The 19,297-nt window shown below is 41.6% G+C and overlaps 2 protein-coding genes across 2 annotated transcripts; both read left to right on the top strand.

The window, feature by feature from the left end:
* Nucleotides 1-405: 405 nt before the first annotated feature.
* On the top strand, nt 406-3,473 carry LOC125378948 (multiple epidermal growth factor-like domains protein 10). Its single transcript, XM_048394917.1, has 3 exons — nt 406-616; nt 835-2,229; nt 2,977-3,473. The coding sequence occupies exons 1-3, from the start codon at nt 556-558 to the stop codon at nt 3,048-3,050; spliced, it is 1,530 nt and encodes a 509-aa protein (XP_048250874.1). The 5' UTR covers nt 406-555; the 3' UTR covers nt 3,051-3,473.
* A 9,786-nt stretch (nt 3,474-13,259) lies between these two features.
* On the top strand, nt 13,260-16,044 carry LOC124114678 (toll-like receptor 4). The gene has a single exon (XM_046475360.2). The coding sequence runs from the start codon at nt 13,499-13,501 to the stop codon at nt 15,992-15,994; it is 2,496 nt and encodes an 831-aa protein (XP_046331316.2). The 5' UTR covers nt 13,260-13,498; the 3' UTR covers nt 15,995-16,044.
* The last annotated feature ends 3,253 nt before the right edge of the window (nt 16,045-19,297 follow it).

Below are 19,297 nucleotides of genomic sequence, written 5' to 3'. Positions count from 1 at the left end.
GGAGTTGTCTGGCATGTTGACAACACTCTGATCGGTTATTTGGAAATGACTGCAGTGTCAAATAATACTTTAACTGTTTCTTTACTGATATTCGAAGAGGGAACGGGTGGCCCAGTCGCCGCAATTCGCTGTGCGTTCTTTGAACACACCAGAAACCTAGGATCCTGGGTTTGAGTCCCGGTTCACCGTCATTATGTTTCTAGGTTTGTCAGCACCATTCCCGTGCTTGTGGGTTTCACTAAAGCGGTATAAGAAACTAAACTAAAGAAACTATAAAGACAGGTTTCGTCATGCACTGCTGGCAGCCTGCCAGACATGGAGTCAGGTCTTTATAATCAAACACTGATAATGGCTGAAATGCCAAGTCAGAATTATAAATAGATAGTTCAAACCTTGTGGACTTATCTGGGTGTACAGTCCCTTGCACGTATCCTGCACATCTACGAGGCGACACTGGGTTTGTTTGGTCGCGGTCCAATGTGTTCCTGACATAGAGTCCTGGTGATATGCTTTCTCCGATACTGTACTGCATACCGCATATTGGCGTTTAAGAACATGGAAAGAATTCTCAGTCGCATTGTGACAATCGTCGCCTTGATATACATATGTGTTCACGGTAAGAAAATGTTTGTCAGTTTGAAATTTTGCAGTCATGAAACAGATGAATCACGTTTAAATTAACATTTTTCTTATGTAGTATAGTAAAGTAAACTACAGTTTTGACATTACCTTATGGCAATCAAACATGACGTATTTCATTAATATGGTACTGTTAAAACTCACTCACTCACTCATTAATATGAATTACTTAACAGTAGTTCTGTTATTCCACAGAAAACATCGGTTCTCATGTCGGCAAATGTGAAGATGGGTGCACCCCTCCATATGGGGGATTAACATGTCAAGCCTGCCTACACGATTGTTATGGAGACAGATGTACTGACCACTGCAGCCACTGTGGCAGTGATGGGTGTGACAGAGATACAGGCAGGTGTTACAGGTGTAAACCAGGTTACCACGGTGACGGGTGTAACACTTTATGTCCAGACAACTGTCCTGCAGATTACAAGGGTGATGTTTACTGCAACAGAAGCTCAGGGAACTGCCTGGAAACCTGTAACAAGGGACATTTCGGGAGCACGTGTCAGAAACGCTGTCCACAACATTGCAAACACTCGTTGTGCGCCAAGACCAATGGGTATTGTCTGGTTGGATGTGCGCATGGATGGAGAGGGTCCTTCTGTAATGAGAAGTGCTCTGCTAACTGCTTGCGAGGTATCTGCCACAGTGACGGCAAGTGCAAGGAGGGCTGCGAACCTGGTTACTATGGCCAGTTCTGTGACAAGAAGTGCTCTAACTGTTACACAACTGGATGTGACAGATTTTCAGGCAGATGTGATCAATGCTCACCTGGTTTCCATGGCGACAACTGCACCATGACATGTAGTCACTACTGCTACACAGAACGTGATGGCTACAGGCATTGTGCGCGTGCAGACGGAACCTGTGTGCAAGGATGCATAGATGGGAGACATGGACCTCATTGTGGTAGCAGTTGTAGTAGCAACTGTAAAAACTCAGTATGCTTTCCAAAAGACGGGTCTTGTGTCAACGGCTGTACACACGGGTGGAAAGGATCATTATGTAACGAAAAATGCTCGAAAAGTTGTCGAACAGGCGCCTGTTACACCGATGGAAAATGTAAATACGGTTGCGAACCAGGATTTTATGGCCTGTTTTGTGATAGGCAATGTCCGCATTGCCATATCACTGGATGTGACAGAACATCGGGCAGGTGCGAGGAATGTTCCCCAGGGCGATATGGCAATGGATGCCATCTGAAATGCAGCAATTGTTATGCAGGTCGAGAAGGCTTGAGTCTTTGTGATCGTGACACCGGCACGTGCCAGGAGGGATGCAGGGAAGGTCGGTATGGACCAACATGTAGTCATCATTGCAGCAAAACGTGCAGACATTCGTGCTCCTATACAGATGGCTCCTGTATCAATGGCTGTATCGGAGGATGGAGAGGAACCGACTGCGACAGCAAGTGCCCTGAAAACTGTTTGAATAATGACTGTCTCACTGATGGAAGGTGCAAGCAGGGTTGCCGCGATGGGTTCACTGGTCGGTCCTGTCACGAGAAATGTTCGACCTGTAGAAACGTTCCTAAACCTGCGGCATACACTCAGTCTAGTAATGGGTCATCTCGCCTAGCGTCCATGTCAGGTGAGAGTTTCATTCATCACACAGTCCTTTCGACTAATTTTTGTTTGTTTATTTGTTGTTTGACACCGCACTCGGCAGTATTCCTGCTATATGACGACGGTCTGTAACTAATCGAGTCTGGACCAGACAGTCCGGTGATTGACATCATAAGCATCGATCCACTCAATTGGGATACGATGACATACATCAACCAAGTATGCGAGCTTGACCACCCGATCCCGTCAGACTTCTCTCGCGACAAGCATAGTGGCCTTTTACGGCAAGCATGGGTTGCTGAAGACCTATTCTAATCCGATTTTCACGGGCCCCTTTCGACTAATACGTCAATAAAAGAAAATACGTCTCATTTAAGCACGTGTTGTTACAGTTCATATAATGTGACCCTCTATACCATAGGTAATGACATAACTAAACATACAATGTGACCCTCTATACCATAGGTAATGACATAACTAAACATATAATGTGACCCTCTATACCATAGGTAATGACATAACTGAACATACAATGTGACCCTCTATACCATAGGTAATGACATAACTGAACATACAATGTGACCCTCTATACCATAGGTAATGACATAACTAAACATATAATCATGTAAGTCATGTTTTCACTGATCTTTTTTGAAAACAACAATATGTGCTAGGTGAGCACTAACCTTTATTATATAATATTGATATACATAAACATATAAATCGTAAATATCTAAGTTTCATCGTTTTTAAATGTGTATCCATGTTGCAGGGTTTTGGATCCAAGTGGCTGCGGTCATAGTGTGGGCGTGTCACCGCTGTACAATGAGCTGCCAGGACATCTGAACTGCAATCTCGTCGGGGGTAGTTAGAAGAGTCCTGGCAGCGCATTGTAAGCTGATATGTCAATCCAACCTACTCGTGTGTATACGTGACTGACATCACCTCTACAGCCATCTCCATCAGAAGATATAGAACAAATACAACCAAACTTACTGGAAACGCCGCAGAAGTTGCATGTTCATGTATACAATAAATATGTAAATCAACTACCAGTACATATTCATGATTATATACATAAAGGATTGTTTATGTACATAAGTGAGTGTATATCCTATTTATAAATTTAGTTGCATTTGTATATTTTTATGAGTGTACCATCGTTGTAAACAACTGGTTTGTGGGAAGACATTTGAAGATAAGGGCGTACAATGTTACAACTGCCCCTTCTTGAATATGAAAAACGACAATAAATCTCATTTATGAAAACATTCTGTTATATATTTACTTAAGCGATGAAGCCTCTTTGAGGTTCTGGGTGAAACATGAGGCCCCAAATGCATGCCAGGTAATCAATTAATGAAATGACTAGTTTGTAACAATGTGTGATGTGGACTGTGTTTTGTCATCTGCTCTCCAGCGTAGTGAATCATGGTCCATGCTATCATCCACTGCCTTGTCTGGTCCCGATTCGATAGTAATAAGTCAGAACGGGCAAATAAGGCATCGATAAGGTAGAGTGGACATCCCTCTAGCAATCTCAACATCATACATCAAACCTTGCAATCGGTGTTATTCGTCATGATTTTACTGTAAAATCAGGTAAAGAGCTGCAACAAGGTAAATTATATTGCTTATTTCCTAAGGAAAAAGTAAACTCTATGAGTGAAACAAAACCCTGCCTCACGAGTGTGTGATACGACTGATAAACTGACGTCGTCACTCTCGATAGTGGTGATATCATAATGGACACTGGTAAAAGTTCAAGGCCACTTGTAGCAACAAGGAAAGCGTTGCCGAAGCGGCACTGCCAAGTCGTGGCTCGAAGAGACCCCTTGATGTTGGTAAAATATGGCACTTGATAATTCGGAGTTGTCTGGCATGTTGACAACACTCTGATCGGTTTTTTGGAAATGACTGCAGTGTCAAATAATACTTTAACTGTTTCTTTACTGATATTCGAAGAGGGAACGGGTGGCCCAGTCGCCGCAATTCGCTGTGCGTTCTTTGAACACACCAGAAACATAGGATCCTGGGTTTGAGTCCCGGTTCTCCGTCATTATGTTTCTAGGTTTGTCAGCACCATTCCCGTGCTTGTGGGTTTCACTAAAGCGGTAAACATCTAAGTCTAATATATATTTATCACTAAAAGCCTAGGTAAACCTAGATCAAACTGAACCAGGTCTAGTTTCCTAGATTCCATATGAAAACAAAGGAAGAGAAAAGATTCTTTTGAACTTAGTTATTTTTTGGAAATGTTTTAAAATATTGTTTTAGTAATTCGGGTGATGGGTAGTTAAGAACATGTGCAGTTCAGGACATGTGTAGTTCAGGACATGTGTAGTTCAGGACATGGGTAGTTTAGAACATGTGCAGTTTAGAACATGTGTAGTTCAGAACATGGGTAGTTTAGAACGTGTAGTTCAGGACATGTGTAGTTCAGGACATGTGTAGTTCAGGACATGTGTAGTTCAGGACATGTGCAGTACAGGACATGTGTAGTTCAGGACATGTGTAGTTCAGGACATGTGTAGTTCAGGACATGTGCAGTTCAGGACATGTGTAGTTCAGGACATGTGTAGTTCAGGACATGTGTAGTTCAGGACATGTGTAGTTTAGAACATGTGTAGTTCAGGACATGTGCAGTTCAGGACATGTGTAGTTCATGACATGTGTAGTTCAGAACATGTGTAGTTCAGGACATGTGTAGTTCAGGACATGTGCAGTTCAGGACATGTGTAGTTCAGGACATGTGTAGTTCAGGACATGTGTAGTTTAGAACATGTGTAGTTCAGGACATGTGTAGTTCAGGACATGTGTAGTTCAGGACATGTGTAGTTCAGGACATGTGTAGTTCAGGACATGGGTAGTTTAGAACATGTGCAGTTTAGAACATGTGTAGTTCAGAACATGGGTAGTTTAGAACGTGTAGTTCAGGACATGTGTAGTTCAGGACATGGGTAGTTCAGGACATGTGTAGTTCAGAACGTGTAGTTCAGGACATGTGTAGTTCAGGACATGTGTAGTTCAGGACATGTGTAGTTCAGGACATGTGTAGTTCAGGAACATGTGTAGTTTAGAACATGTGTAGTTCAGGACATGTGCAGTTCAGGACATGTGTAGTTCAGGACATGTGTAGTTCAGAACATGTGTAGTTCAGGACATGTATAGTTTAGAACGTGTAGTTCAGGACATGTGTAGTTCAGGACATGTGTAGTTCAGGACATGTGTAGTTCAGGACATGTGTAGTTTAGAACATGTGTAGTTCAGGACATGTGTAGTTCAGGACATGTGTAGTTCAGAACATGTGTAGTTCAGGACATGTGTAGTTCAGGACATGTGTAGTTCAGGACATGTGCAGTTTAGAACATGTGTAGTTCAGAACATGGGTAGTTTAGAACGTGTAGTTCAGGACATGTGTAGTTCAGGACATGTGTAGTTCAGGACATGTGTAGTTCAGGACATGTGTAGTTCAGGACATGTATAGTTTAGAACGTGTAGTTCAGGACATGTGTAGTTCAGGACATGTGTAGTTCAGGACATGTGTAGTTCAGGACATGTGTAGTTTAGAACATGTGTAGTTCAGGACATGTGTAGTTCAGGACATGTGTAGTTCAGAACATGTGTAGTTCAGGACATGTGTAGTTCAGGACATGTGTAGTTCAGGACATGTGCAGTTTAGAACATGTGTAGTTCAGAACATGGGTAGTTTAGAACGTGTAGTTCAGGACATGTGTAGTTCAGGACATGTGTAGTTCAGGACATGTGTAGTTCAGGACATGTGTAGTTCAGGGCGTGTGCAGTTCAGGACATGTGTAGTTCAGGACATGTGTAGTTCAGGACATGTGTAGTTCAGGACATGTGTAGTTCAGGACATGTGTAGTTCAGGACATGTGTAGTTCAGGACATGTGTAGTTTAGAACATGTGTAGTTCAGGACATGTGTAGTTCAGGACATGTGTAGTTCAGGACATATGTAGTTCAGGACATGTGTAGTTCAGGACATGTGTAGTTTAGAACATGTGTAGTTCAGGACATGTGTAGTTCAGGACATGTGTAGTTCAGAACATGTGTAGTTCAGGACATGTGTAGTTCAGGACATGTGTAGTTCAGGACATGTGTAGTTCAGGACATGTGTAGTTCAGAACATGTGTAGTTCAGGACATGTGTAGTTCAGGACATGTGTAGTTCAGGACATGGGTAGTTTAGAACATGGGTAGTTCAGGACATGTGTAGTTCAGGACATGTGTAGTTTAGAACATGTGCAGTTTAGAACATGTGTAGTTCAGGACATGGGTAGTTCAGGACATGTGTAGTTCAGGACATGTGTAGTTCAGGACATGGGTAGTTTAGAACATGTGTAGTTCAGGACATGGGTAGTTTAGAACATGTGCAGTTTAGAACATGTGTAGTTCAGAACATGGGTAGTTTAGAACGTGTAGTTAAGGACATGTGTAGTTCAGGACATGTGTAGTTCAGGACATGTGTAGTGTGAGGTATATGTAGTATAGAACATGTGTAGTTTAGAACACGTGTAGTTTAAGGTATGTGTAGTTTAGGGCATGTGTAGCTGAGAACATGTGAAGATCAAGGCATGTGTAGTTCAGAACGTGTAGTTCACGACATCTGTAGTGTAGGACATGTGTAGTTCAGAAAATGTGCCTTTCAGGACGTGTAGTTTAGAACATGTGCAGTTCAGGGCATCTGTAGTACAGTGGCGAAACAACATATACACAAAAGAACAATTGCCTACACAAATTGTTTTTACTTGCCTTTCGCGGCAATCCACCGGTCTGTCCGCAAGAGTAGCTACCCTTTGTGAAAGGGAAGCTACTCTAACCCTAGTCTATGGGACGTCACGGCCACGACCAGACGTTGTTGACAGTCTGTCCTGTCATAACGTTAAGAAGTGCAGTCAGACGTACACACCGCGACAAAACAAAAAAGGGTAACAATTCCAACTATTTTTTATTTTGGAAAAGGTTCCAAGCCGCAGAGGTCTACAAGCAAGGATATGGATACTAATCTCGCTTGGCTAGCCTAGTGCCGTCGCAAAATTGTTTCGCAATTTATATTGCCAAAACTTGTAAAATGCCTTAGCTTCGTCACAATTAAACACTGATTTTCAGTATATTAGACTGTTCTTTTAATAATGATAGCAATTATCCCAGTAGTTTCTCCAAATTCCCTTTGGTTAATTCTGACTCGAACGCCGAATGACAAAGGCGACGCCATGTTTGTTTACAAACACTGAAAGTAGTCCCTACTTGACCTTTGATATTTGCATCTCTATCCGCATATGACCCGAACGGATATCGTTTTTATCTGTTGGCTTTATCAACACTCCGACGCAGTGGTGACTCAGCATAACACCACTGCCACAGGCTAATTTGCATATCACGTGACCAGACTTTTCTCTTGTTTGTAAACAAACGCGCTTTTTCAGAAATCAGAACGGACTAAAGCAAGTATTTGGGGGCGCTTTACATATTGTTTTGCATAATTGTATAGATATGCTACCTCAACTGCGACAGTGAGTTGCATGACAATATTTATTTATGCATCAAAGTGACCGTATCGCTAGCTCTCCGTTGGGCTTCGATGACAACACATGGAGCCGTACAACCAATGTAAACAAAGGATAACTACGCAAAAACAAGTAGATTTTTACGTATTAGCATACTTTCTTAATGAAATGTAACCATTCTTTGACATTTGTTTATGAAAATGTGTAGACTTGTCAAACATGAAACGGATGAAAAGCATATGCAATATCTTAAATGGACTGTGAAAGATGTGACGAATCGTCACATGGCGCTGGCCTGTGGCAGAGGTACTATGCTGGCTGGCTGCCGGCCGCATGGGTAGGAGAGTGGGCTTTATCCTGCCGTGAAACCTACCAATTGTATGATAAATAGAGGTTATCACGCGAGTGTGTTTGAGTGTGCTGGCCAAGGCTCGCTTAATACAATTTTATTCCTAATGCAGGATATTTTACCATCCCTAAACACACAAGCGTGATAAACTCTTCATCATATAATGTCATGCTTTAATTCTGTGCTTTAAAATCGCTTTCCCTCTCTCACAAACATTACCGAAACATTGCGAGTTTTCCTGGAAAGCGCGTATTAATATTTATTACGTCACAGGGTAAGTGATGTGTCAGTCGGACAGTGACAGAAGCCAATATAGTTCCAACTGAAATCTGTTTCTTATACAGTGGCGAAGCAACATACACGCAAAACAACAGTTATTTTTAATTGCCTTTCGCAGCAATCCATCAGTCTGTCCGCTAGAATAGCTGCCCTTTGTCAAAGGGAAGCTACTCTAACCCTAGTCTATGAGACGTCACGGCCACGATCAGATGTTGTTGACAGTCGGTCTGTCCTGTCATAACGTTAAGAAGTGTAGTCAGATGTACACACAGCGACAAAACGAAACAAGGTAACAATTCAAACATATTTCGGCCAAATCCAACTTTTTTAATGTGTGGAGATGGTTTCAAGTAGCAGAGGTCTACAAGCACAGATATGGGTACTGATCCTGCTTGGCTAGGCGTCGTGCCCTCGCAAAATTGTTTCGAAACTTATAAAATGCCTTAGCTACGTCACAGTTAGACACTGATTTTCAGTATATTAGACTGTTCTTTTGATAATTGATAGCAATTATCCCTGTAGTTTATCCAGATTCCCGATGGTTAATTCTTACTCGATCGCCGAATGACCTGGGCAACGCCATGTTTGTTTATTATAATAAATGATATTTACCTAGCACAATACAGACAACTGTCATACATGATAAATTCGGGTTACCCAAGGCTGAGCCACTCACACCTCGTACGCTTAAGTATAGCTACAGAAATACGACCAGACAGTGGCGAAAAGAATTGTTTTGTAGAAAATACCCAAACGTCAAAATGAGTGTGTTGATATTGAAACTGAAAAGATCGTTTGATGGTACTCAGTAGAAAACAAGTTTGGATATAGCTGGGTCAACAATATCCAACATCAATCAACATTTCGTACCCCAACTACCGTCATACATGAATGGATGAACCCCGAGAGACGACGAAATGTATCGAATGGTCGGTCTCGACGACTTGGTTAATAGCGTGTCATTACACCCAGAAGGCGTGCAACGTTGGTCATAATATTAATCACTGGATTGTCTGGTCCAGACTCGATTATAACAGACCTCCGTCATATAGCTGGAATTTTGCCGAGAGCGGCGTTAAATGACCAACAAAATACTAAAGAAACACACACACAAAAAACAACTACAAATTAATGACAAGTGGTCCGTTGTGTGCACAGTTAGAAGAAAGATCCACTTGTTAGGGTAGGTTGTCAGACTTACCAAAACAATAAATATTTTTCAGTAAGCAATACATTTATATGGTCACAGTTATATTTGCCTTTAGTAGACATGTTGGCTTTGAAAAGGCTGCTTAAAATATAACGAAATTAAAAAAATATAAATTGTGTGCAAAACCTTATGGCAATAACTTCACATTCAACTAGTCCGATTCAGAATAGGGTTTCTGTTACGGGTAACTTCCTCGTAGCTAGTTCACAACCCTAAGTTTATTTTTTGATGTCTAAAGCCACATTCAGCTATTTGACAGGTATATCACAAGGACTGTAAATAATCGAATCATGGACAAACAAACTAGTGACTGATATTATGAGCAATGTGCCACGCCGTCGGTATACGATGATACGCAATCGACTAAGTCACCCAGACTGACCATCCGATCCAATGAGTCGCCTCTTACGACAAGCATGTTTAGACTGCTAGATCTCCCAAAGTTTCCAATATTCAAAAAGCATTCTCAGCATTATGTCCACTATAGTTTCATTGTAATCACGACCGGCGTCACTTCCATGTTTAGTTTCCCTGTGTGTCAAACGTGTGTTTTGACAATACTTTGAAGTGGAAATCTACGCTCGAACAACCTCAGAGTGTGTATCTGACGGAAGACATTGTCCTACACCTAAACCTTCAACAAACATTGTCAAAAGAAAAGGGAACTTTGATTATTTACATTTGTGGCTTCAACACTCCACGCTAACATTCATATGGGAGTATTTCTTTCAAATCATCAGATTAATAATTATGAGACCTGACAATTCAGTCAGAGAATCAAAGCTGCCCAGCCGTAACCTGTCAAGAATTGTGAGAAGTCCACCCGGACGTCTTAGTACATGCCATAGCTTTGACCCCACGACCTCCCGTTCACCCCCATCACGAACAGATATGCGGAAGGAACACTGTGTCAGTCATGCTGACTGAGCCAGACATGCATCTCGGCCAGCACTGGGTGAATCCATATTGGAATTAGTTTCACTAGTTCACGTGACTATCATATCAGATGGTGCCAGCCACTTTGTGGTGCGCAGGATGCCGGGATCTGTAATCCGGATGACGCAGTGCAGTACGCTGGAAGCTATGCAAAGTTTATCTGGTCCGCAGATGCCAGTATCTCAATATTCAAATATATTTTTCGTCTTTTGTATTGCAAACAAGAAAAAAATATTGAGCCCCAAGCTTATGATCACGCATCCATTCTATGTGAAAATCCCAGTCTAATTTATCCCCGTGTTATGGGTTTTCGGACGCTTAAGAAACATTCGTAGTTTTCTCGCCATTCACAAGAACAACTGTAAAACATCTCACTCAATTATAAAAGACGACTCTATCTTAAACACAGGCTCTCATCTGAGTATTTACCTCATATTACAAAATCCGTACTGGCGACAGCCAGGACTCTTAAATAAATATCGGCTGATAGAACTTTATAAGAGTTTCACATGCGGAGGGATCCGTCGGTATGTAGTTTACAGTGAAAGCACATGTCTGCACTGTCTGAATCTGTTCTTTACTGAGTGAGTGAGTGAGTGAGTGAGTGAGTGAGTGAGTATGGATTTACGACGCTTTTAGCAATATTCCGGCAATATCACGGCGTTGGACACCAGAAATGGGCTTCACACATTGTACCCATGTCGGGAATTAAACCCGGCGTGACGACCGAACGCTTAAACCACTAGGCTACCCGACCGCCCCCTTTATAAGAAAGTGTTATCCCAAACATAACATTTGTTACATGAGGTGGCATTTCTCCATTGCTGACCGAGGTATAAAGTACAGTTAACTACGGTTATAACGAACTCAAAGGGACTACTAATTTTAGTTCGTTATAACCGTAATTCGTTATAAGCGTGTTCGCTATAACCGTTGTTTACTGTAGGTAAATGCAATCTGCCGGGTAGACCCAAAACGGAAGGGTCAAGTGAAATTTCATATCTCGAGTGTTCCTTGCTGGCGGAAGTCAAGGTCTCGTGCGAGGTGTGTGTCTGAAATCGAAACCCGTGCTCCCGCTCACGAGGATGATTTACGATGGTATGTTTGATTAATGATATGTGTCTTTGTCCTGCATTTCGCTGCATTTCGATCAGTTATATTTTTCAGGAGGCGTGCGTGTAGTGTTTTTGGATATTTGGGTACCCAAACTTAATATGTAACAATCAGGCAAGCGCCCTTCCAGAAGGTCAGTATTGGAACATTGTATCAACATTTCGCCAGTTTCACTCTCAGTGGTGTAAGTCGTCAAAACAGATAGTGAGTGGTTTGGGTTTGAATAGTAGATCAGTGGCCGTATGACTCGAAGGTTTGACTTGCGTGGGAAGCCAAGTAGTGCAAGAAGTCGTAGAGCTTTTGCAGCATGGGTGAGTGAGTGAGTGTTGAGTGTGTGAGTGAGTGTTGAGCGTGTGAGTGAGGGAGTGAGTGTTGAGTGAGTGAGTTGAGTGCATGGCTCGAAGGTTTGACTTGCGTGGGGAGCCCATGGCCAGCAGTGCAAGAAGTCGTGGAGCTTTTGCAGCATGAGTGAGTGAGTGAGTGAGTGTTGAGTGTGTGAGTGAGGGTGAGCGTGTGAGTGAGGGAGTGAGTGTTGAGTGTGTGAGTGTTAAGTGAGTGAGTGAATGAGTGAGTGTTGAGTGTGTGTGTTGTGTGAGTGAGTGAGTGTGGGAGTGAATGAGTGAGTGTGTGTGAGTGAATAAGTGAGTGTTGTGAGCTAGTGTTGAGTGTATGAGTGAGTGAGTGAGTGAGTGTTGAGTGTGTGAGTGTTGAGTGTGTGAGTGTTGAGTGTGTGTGTTAAGTGAGTGAGTGAATGAGTGAGTGTTGAGTGTGTGTGTTGTGTGAGTGAGTGAGTGTTTGAGTGTGAATAAGTGAGTGTTGAGTGTGTGAGTGTTAAGTGAGTGTGTGAGTGAGTGAGTGAATAAGTATTGAGTGTGTGAGTGTTTAGTGTGTGAGTGAGTGAGTGAGTGTTGTGTGAGTGGTGAGTGAGTGAGTGAATAAGTGAGTGTTGTGAGTGAGTGAGTGTTGAGTGAGTGAGTGAGGGAATAAGTGAGTGTTGAGTGAATGAGTGAGTGTTGAGTGTATGAGTGAGTGAGTGTTGAGTGTGTAAGCGAGTGAGTGTGCTAAGTGTGTGAGTGAGTGAATGAGTGAGTGTTGAGTGAAAGAGTGAGTGTTGTGTGAGTGAGTGAGTGTTGAGTGAGTGAGTGAATAAGTGCGTGTTGAGTGTGTGTGAGTGAGTGTATGAGTGAGTGGGTGAGTTGGGTATTACGAAGCATTTAGCTATATTCAAACAATATCACTATGGGGGACACCAGAAATCGTTTCACACACCGTACCCATTTTGGAAATAGAAGCCGGGCCTTATACTTGACGAGCAAATGCTATAACCACTAGGCGACGTCAAAGTCTGCGATACGATTAAAGTCGTCTTTACAGAAGATACAGTATACCCGTTATCTTCTTGTTAAGCAAGCGAAGAGGACCTCGTGACAATCAACCGGACATAATTCGATTCTAATTTCGCTTGAATACGTGATTGTCAATTGTTTTTTCATGTTAATGTCTTGGGTGTATACCTTCTCTTACATGTATATGTCATGTAAAAAAAGCGAGTCCAAAGAAATTAAAAATGATATATCATGAATGGTGTGACTTATCACACAGGTGATGGTATGATTTATCACACAGATAAAAGTGTGACGTTCGCAAAAATGGCTATCAGAGGGGCCCGACTCGCTATTCGGATAGTCCCGGAAAAACAAGAGTTGGTCACGAATGATGACCTACGAGCTGCATACAGGTACGGATTATCTGTCCCGTGTACATTAAGTCCCGAGCCTTGCTGTGATATTGCTTGAATTATGCTAATACAGGCTTAAAACACAACTCACTCACTTCAAAATCGTCTTCACCAGATTCCTTTTTATTACAGACTCTCCTACGATGGATCTGAGATGCCTCCTTTTGTGTCTAGCACAGATCATGTTCCGCAGCCATATAAAGGCTGAGGTCATCGATCTTTGTAACCTTTCAGCCTGTGACTGTACGGACACAGAAGGCCGTGTAACGGCGGATTGCCGCAATGGTGCATTAACTGAAATACCAAAGAACCCCTTCAACAACACCCGCATCTGTGGTCTGAATCTCGGCACAAACGACATATCTGCACTCAAAGGATATGACTTTCTGTGGTACACGAATTTGACATTCCTTGATCTGTCCTTTAACTTGATTTCTGATATTGAAAATAATACCTTTGTTGGTCTGGACCAACTTCTCTATTTGGATCTGGCTGGCAATAAGGTGTCATCATTTCCCATTCCGGATGTACTGGCCCCTTTAACATCCTTACAGATGCTGAATATCAGTGTAACAGAAGGTTTCATCGTTCGAAACACCATCGACTTTAACACGTCGTCTTCTGGACAGGTGGGTGTGAACGGAACATACAGTGAGGGGATGCACGTGAAATATCTGTCTTTCTCTGGTTCACACATTAAACACCTTTCAGGGGAGACATTCCACTTCTTCCCATGGTTAGAATCTCTAAACATGTCATTTTGCAAAATGGAAACCGTTGAACCTGGCGCACTGTCTTCACTTATATACCTCCGCACTCTGGATTTATCGGGAAACCGGGATTTAGGGTTTCTTGGTGTGCAGAACATTACGACGGGACTGGGTAATTCCAAACTCAGAAACTTAATAATTAACCAAATCGTCAAAGAGAACAGTATCTGCGTAATTGTACCAAAGACTCTTGCGGCCAATCTACAGAACACCTCCTTATACATGTTGGAAGCTAACAATAACTGCATCGAGATATTTCACGAGGATGTTTTCAATCTGTTACCCAAGACGCTGGAGAAGGTTACTATCCAGAGTACCCGCTTCACATATGGGAATTACGTACATAATCTTCAGAACCTTTCGGGTTTAAGATATCTGGATCTGAGTGAACATCCGATACAGGGTAAACTACCTGTTGAGCATAATGCATTCTTTGAGTGGAGCTCCATCTGTGATGATAACCAGTGTCTTATATATGAATACATCGATATTGATAACCAAGATGGCTCAAATGAATTCTTGCCTCCCAAGGAGAGGGATATAAATGCATGTTTGGGAATTCCACCAAATCTTACAACGTTTAAATTAAGCAATCACAGATTATCGTTTGAATTATCGAAAATGTGTTTTAAGGATAACAGACTAAGATATATTGATTTATCTAATAATGCATTTACACGTTGGACTGGTCCAGTATTTGGCTTGGAAAATGTCACCAATTTAAATCTCTCAGGCAACTCTGCCAATCACATATCGCCACACTTTTTCAGCCATTTTACATCTCTTACACATCTAGACCTGTCGCACAACTCATTTGGTTTTCCGAACAATCATTGTAAAGATAGGCGCTACTTTCGCAATCAACGCAAATTAGAATATTTGAATATGTCTTTCAATGGTATTTTCCTCTTGCATCGAGATTTCCTTTTCGGTTTAAGATCTCTTAGAATTCTAGATTTGTCCTACAATTCTATTTTCAACCTTTCTTTTAATTTTGAACATAATACTCATCTAATACATATTAACTGTGCATACAACAATATAAAAACGATAACGCCGTTTGGCAGGTCTCAAATGAAATTGTTACCAGATTTGAGACTAGATCTATCTTACAATCCCTTACACTGCACTTGTGAGAATATTGACTTCTTAGATTGGTTATTGAGTGCCCACATTGCAAGTAACCTACAGAGCTATTATTGTGTGAACAAAGAAAGAAACACGTTGCCATTGAAAGGCAATGCTGAAACAATCCTGACGGGCCTTAAAGTCGCATGCTACAATGTCTTAGGAATAACCCTGGGGGTTCTCACAACACTTCTACTCATACTTTTCTTTGTGTCATCATTGCTTTGTTACCGGTGTCGATGGAAAATTATATATTGGTTTTATGTTATCAAACTGAAACTAAGAAATAACAGAAACGAATACATCTGTCTGTTTGACTTTGACGTCTACGTATCCTACGCCGACCATGACCTTGGCTTTGTCCGTAATGACATGATACAGATACTTGAGCACCTTCGTGGAACTCGCCTGTATATCCGTGATCGAGACTCCATTCCGGGAGCCCCCATATCTGAGAACATCATCGACGGGATTAGAAGAAGCAGAAAAACTGTGTTGTTGTTGTCTCGGGCGTTCCTGAAGAAGAAGTGGTGTAGGTATGAGTTACACATGGCCAACATGGAGAGTGTGTCTACTGGCCGATCTGTGATGGTCATCATCATGCTTGAGGATATTCCTAATAAGGACATTCCACTTGAGATTCTGTATGACATTCAAAATAGTCGCTTTCTTGACTACCCTAAAACAAGCAATGGATTAGAACTGTTTTGGGCAAATGTAACTGCTGCTATAGAAGGATAGGCATACAAGTTGGTGAAAACAAGGTGATTATTTTATTGATGTAAACATCGTGAGCGTAAAAATAAATAAAATCCAAGCTTACTAAAATATTCGTTTGCAGCCATTTCACTATCTAAATTTGATTTGTTTGTTTTCGATTATAAGTATCGCTAAAACTATAATTTAAAAATCTGAACCTTCAAGTGATGAAGCTTTTAGGTTTTGTTTGATTGGTTGTTGTTTAATGCTGCATTCAGTCTAGGTCAGACAAACCAGTGGTTGATATTATGAACAGTGTACCACTTCGCCGGCTAAGATGACATGATGCAATCAGAGTAACCGATGCCAACCAACCGATCCATTTTGTCGCCTCATAACATGCTAAACAAATGGCAATATCAAAATGAACTAGACACACATTTACCTGGTCACTTATTTTCGCTTCAAACACAAACACCAAACATGTCACGATATCATCCTCTTCCCGAGGAAAAGGAGTTTCCACCCTTGCCCAACTAGGCTGGTATTATGGAGTTACATTTTGGCTGGACTAACGAGTCTATGCATAGTCCAATCAAAATCGTGCTCATCCATTTTTTGATGCACTTCGCGATGTAAGACCCGTTTTTTCACACTATAGAACTTGATTATCGATCAGATCGTCTTGACTGGGCGCCGCCATTTTGTTTAATACAAATGCAAGTGGTGCGAGAGGTGGAATCTGATTGGTCCATAGGAGAGGCTCAGAAGGTCAATGACTCGTAATAACCACTGGTGGCGCTACGATCGAGCCGAAGAATTCCAGCCTAGTTCGGCAAGGGTGGAAACTGGACTTTTAAAGTCAGTTAACTCCCTTGCTTCGGGAAGATGTCTGGTCCAGACTCGATTATTTACAGACCGTCGTCATGTAGCCGGAATATTGCTTAATGCAGCGTTAAACAACAAACACCTTCATCAATCAGTGGATTGCCTGGTCCAGATTCAATTTATTTTCTTACCACCGTTATAATGCTTTGATATCGCTAAGTTAACCAAAACAAACCCTAATCGCTGCAGTCATCTTTAACGTAATCTGACAATCCCCTCCCCATCTTCATCTGGTACCTCTAACTTAGCACATAGTTTCTCTCGTTCACGTGAGTAGCTTGATTGGCTTTATTATTGGATTCGTGCCGTTCAAAACGGGCTCAATGTGAAGCTATTGTATGGGATGCGCGCATGGTATTTATTCCAGAATAATCGAGAATTCATCTCAACTTAAAGTGGTTCGTTTTGGGTAAACTCCATATTGATACTCATCTATACGCATGACGGTGGTGTGTAAATAATCGTGATACATAGTTCATTGATTGATATTGCGTGCAACGATCAACGCCGTCGGGTTATAATGATTTGCCAACCCTCCAATTCGTACATACATGTAACTGTATAGGTGACAACAATACTAGTCTGTCATATTATGAACTACGGATTGTGTTTAGCAATACAGACACGGCAAAAGCCGTTGTAATAAAAATAAAACATACATTTTATTGTGCGTAATTTTATTCTATTATAGCCGTGAAAATTATATAAATGGATCACTGAAAATCAGTGATGACACCAGGTGTTAGCGAAATGGGTAAGCATGTCCTGCCCTAGAATGTCCCACTAACAAAGGTTGAAAAGTGGACAGTACTTCAAATAGTATGAAGCCTGTTTCCGTATGATACTAAACCAGGAAGTAATACCTACCATTTTATTATAGATATATTATAGATAAAGAGGTTTATTTGTCCTATCAAGGGGCCATAATTCCAAATATGTTCGCAGGGATTCCGGGGAGAATATACACATATTTTACCTATGATTCTCTAAAAACTCTCCTTCTCCTGAGAGGGGGGGGCACGGGTGGTCCAGTCGTCTGAGGAGCCGCAATTCGCTATGCAGAGTTGCGTCCCTTGGGCACACCAGAAACCTATGATTGTGGGTTTCGAAACCCGGTTCGCCCCGATTATGTTTCTAGGTTTGTCATACCCGTGCTCGTGGGTTTCACCGAAGGAGGTTATCATCTGAGACCTTCGGGCTTCCCTTCCACATTTAGCTGACACGCCGTGATATAACTGGAATACTGTTAAAAGCGACGTTAAACCCAACTCACACACTCACTCATTCTCCTAAGAATTAGAACAAGTAATCAGCCTCAGTGCCAACAAACAAACAAGCAACTATGGACGTTATACACTTTAGCTACACTGACAGGTTGACTCTACTAATTTATTGTCTGCATTGTGCATACTCCACTGACGGATTCAGTGACCGAAACTAACACAAGATTCAATGGCAGGTACGTTCTTCCTTATGAGAATGTTTATGAGAACGTTTGGCTTCATTAAAACATTGCGTTTAAGATTCCTTCTTGTGAGGTTCTGAACTATAGATGCGCCTAGTATCTGCATTGACCTCTTGTTGCTGGTATTGGATGCTAAAAACCTCTATGAAACCATACGTCACCTGATTGAATACATGTGATGATCACAGCGGGGACGCTGGGAATGAGCATTACACGTTGTACCGATCTGGTGTTACTAACACTTGACCACGAAGTTACCCCAGCTGATTGATCGATCTCACGAACTCTACATGATATATATCATTCGTCACCTCTCGCCCCTTTCCGTAACCTGCAAGAAGACTCGTCCCCCTATCGATGAATGTTTTGTGCGAAAATACGACAAACCAATCAGAATGCGCGTATGATTTCAGGTTCTTCATCAAAGAATCCCTCAGAAATAATTTTTGATTTTACATATAACTTGCATCTAAAAATATACCATGACACAGGACACAGTTAAATGTGTTCAATCATCGTGTATAATTCCGCATGTCCAGATGTGCTATAAATTGCACCTGAAATATATATAATAAATGATGAAATATGTGTGAAACGAGTTGACAATTGTTTTAGGTATGCCCGTTTGCCCGGTCGCAATAAATGGCCACGAGAGGGGCATGAGTCGCTATTCGAATGAATATAGTATATATATATAATATGACAGGAAAATGATAAGGGTATTTACAATGGCACGTATTGCTAATTTATAGTACGCGCTAAACGCGCTAATTTATTAAGTTTTTTCAACACATTGTCTGGTTGGGAAGGTCACATGAATAAAACCAAACTAAAACAAGTATTTGTCACAATTTATACACCTGTATATACACCATAGTACCAAATATGAAGACAATCCAGCGATTAGTTCTTGAGATATCGCGGTAACACCGTTTTCCAACTGCAAAAGCATATTTGCCTGCTGTGACCTTGAAAATGGGGTCAAGGTCACC

This window comes from Haliotis rufescens, unplaced genomic scaffold, assembly GCF_023055435.1.
Source record: "Haliotis rufescens isolate VD_foot unplaced genomic scaffold, xgHalRufe1.0.p SCAF_133, whole genome shotgun sequence".
Lineage (NCBI taxonomy): Eukaryota > Metazoa > Mollusca > Gastropoda > Lepetellida > Haliotidae > Haliotis > Haliotis rufescens.
This window is presented reverse-complemented; position numbering and strand designations above follow the sequence as displayed.

Excerpts from the sequence above, each read along its gene's own strand:
- LOC125378948 (XM_048394917.1), top strand. The coding sequence starts at position 556 with ATGGAAAGAATTCTCAGTCGCATTGTGACAATCGTCGCCTTGATATAC. Across the intron at positions 617-834 it reads GATATACATATGTGTTCACG|AAAACATCGGTTCTCATGTC; the intron begins GTAAGAAAATGT and ends GTTATTCCACAG. Across the intron at positions 2,230-2,976 it reads TCGCCTAGCGTCCATGTCAG|GGTTTTGGATCCAAGTGGCT; the intron begins GTGAGAGTTTCA and ends TCCATGTTGCAG.
- LOC124114678 (XM_046475360.2), top strand. The coding sequence starts at position 13,499 with ATGGATCTGAGATGCCTCCTTTTGTGTCTAGCACAGATCATGTTCCGC.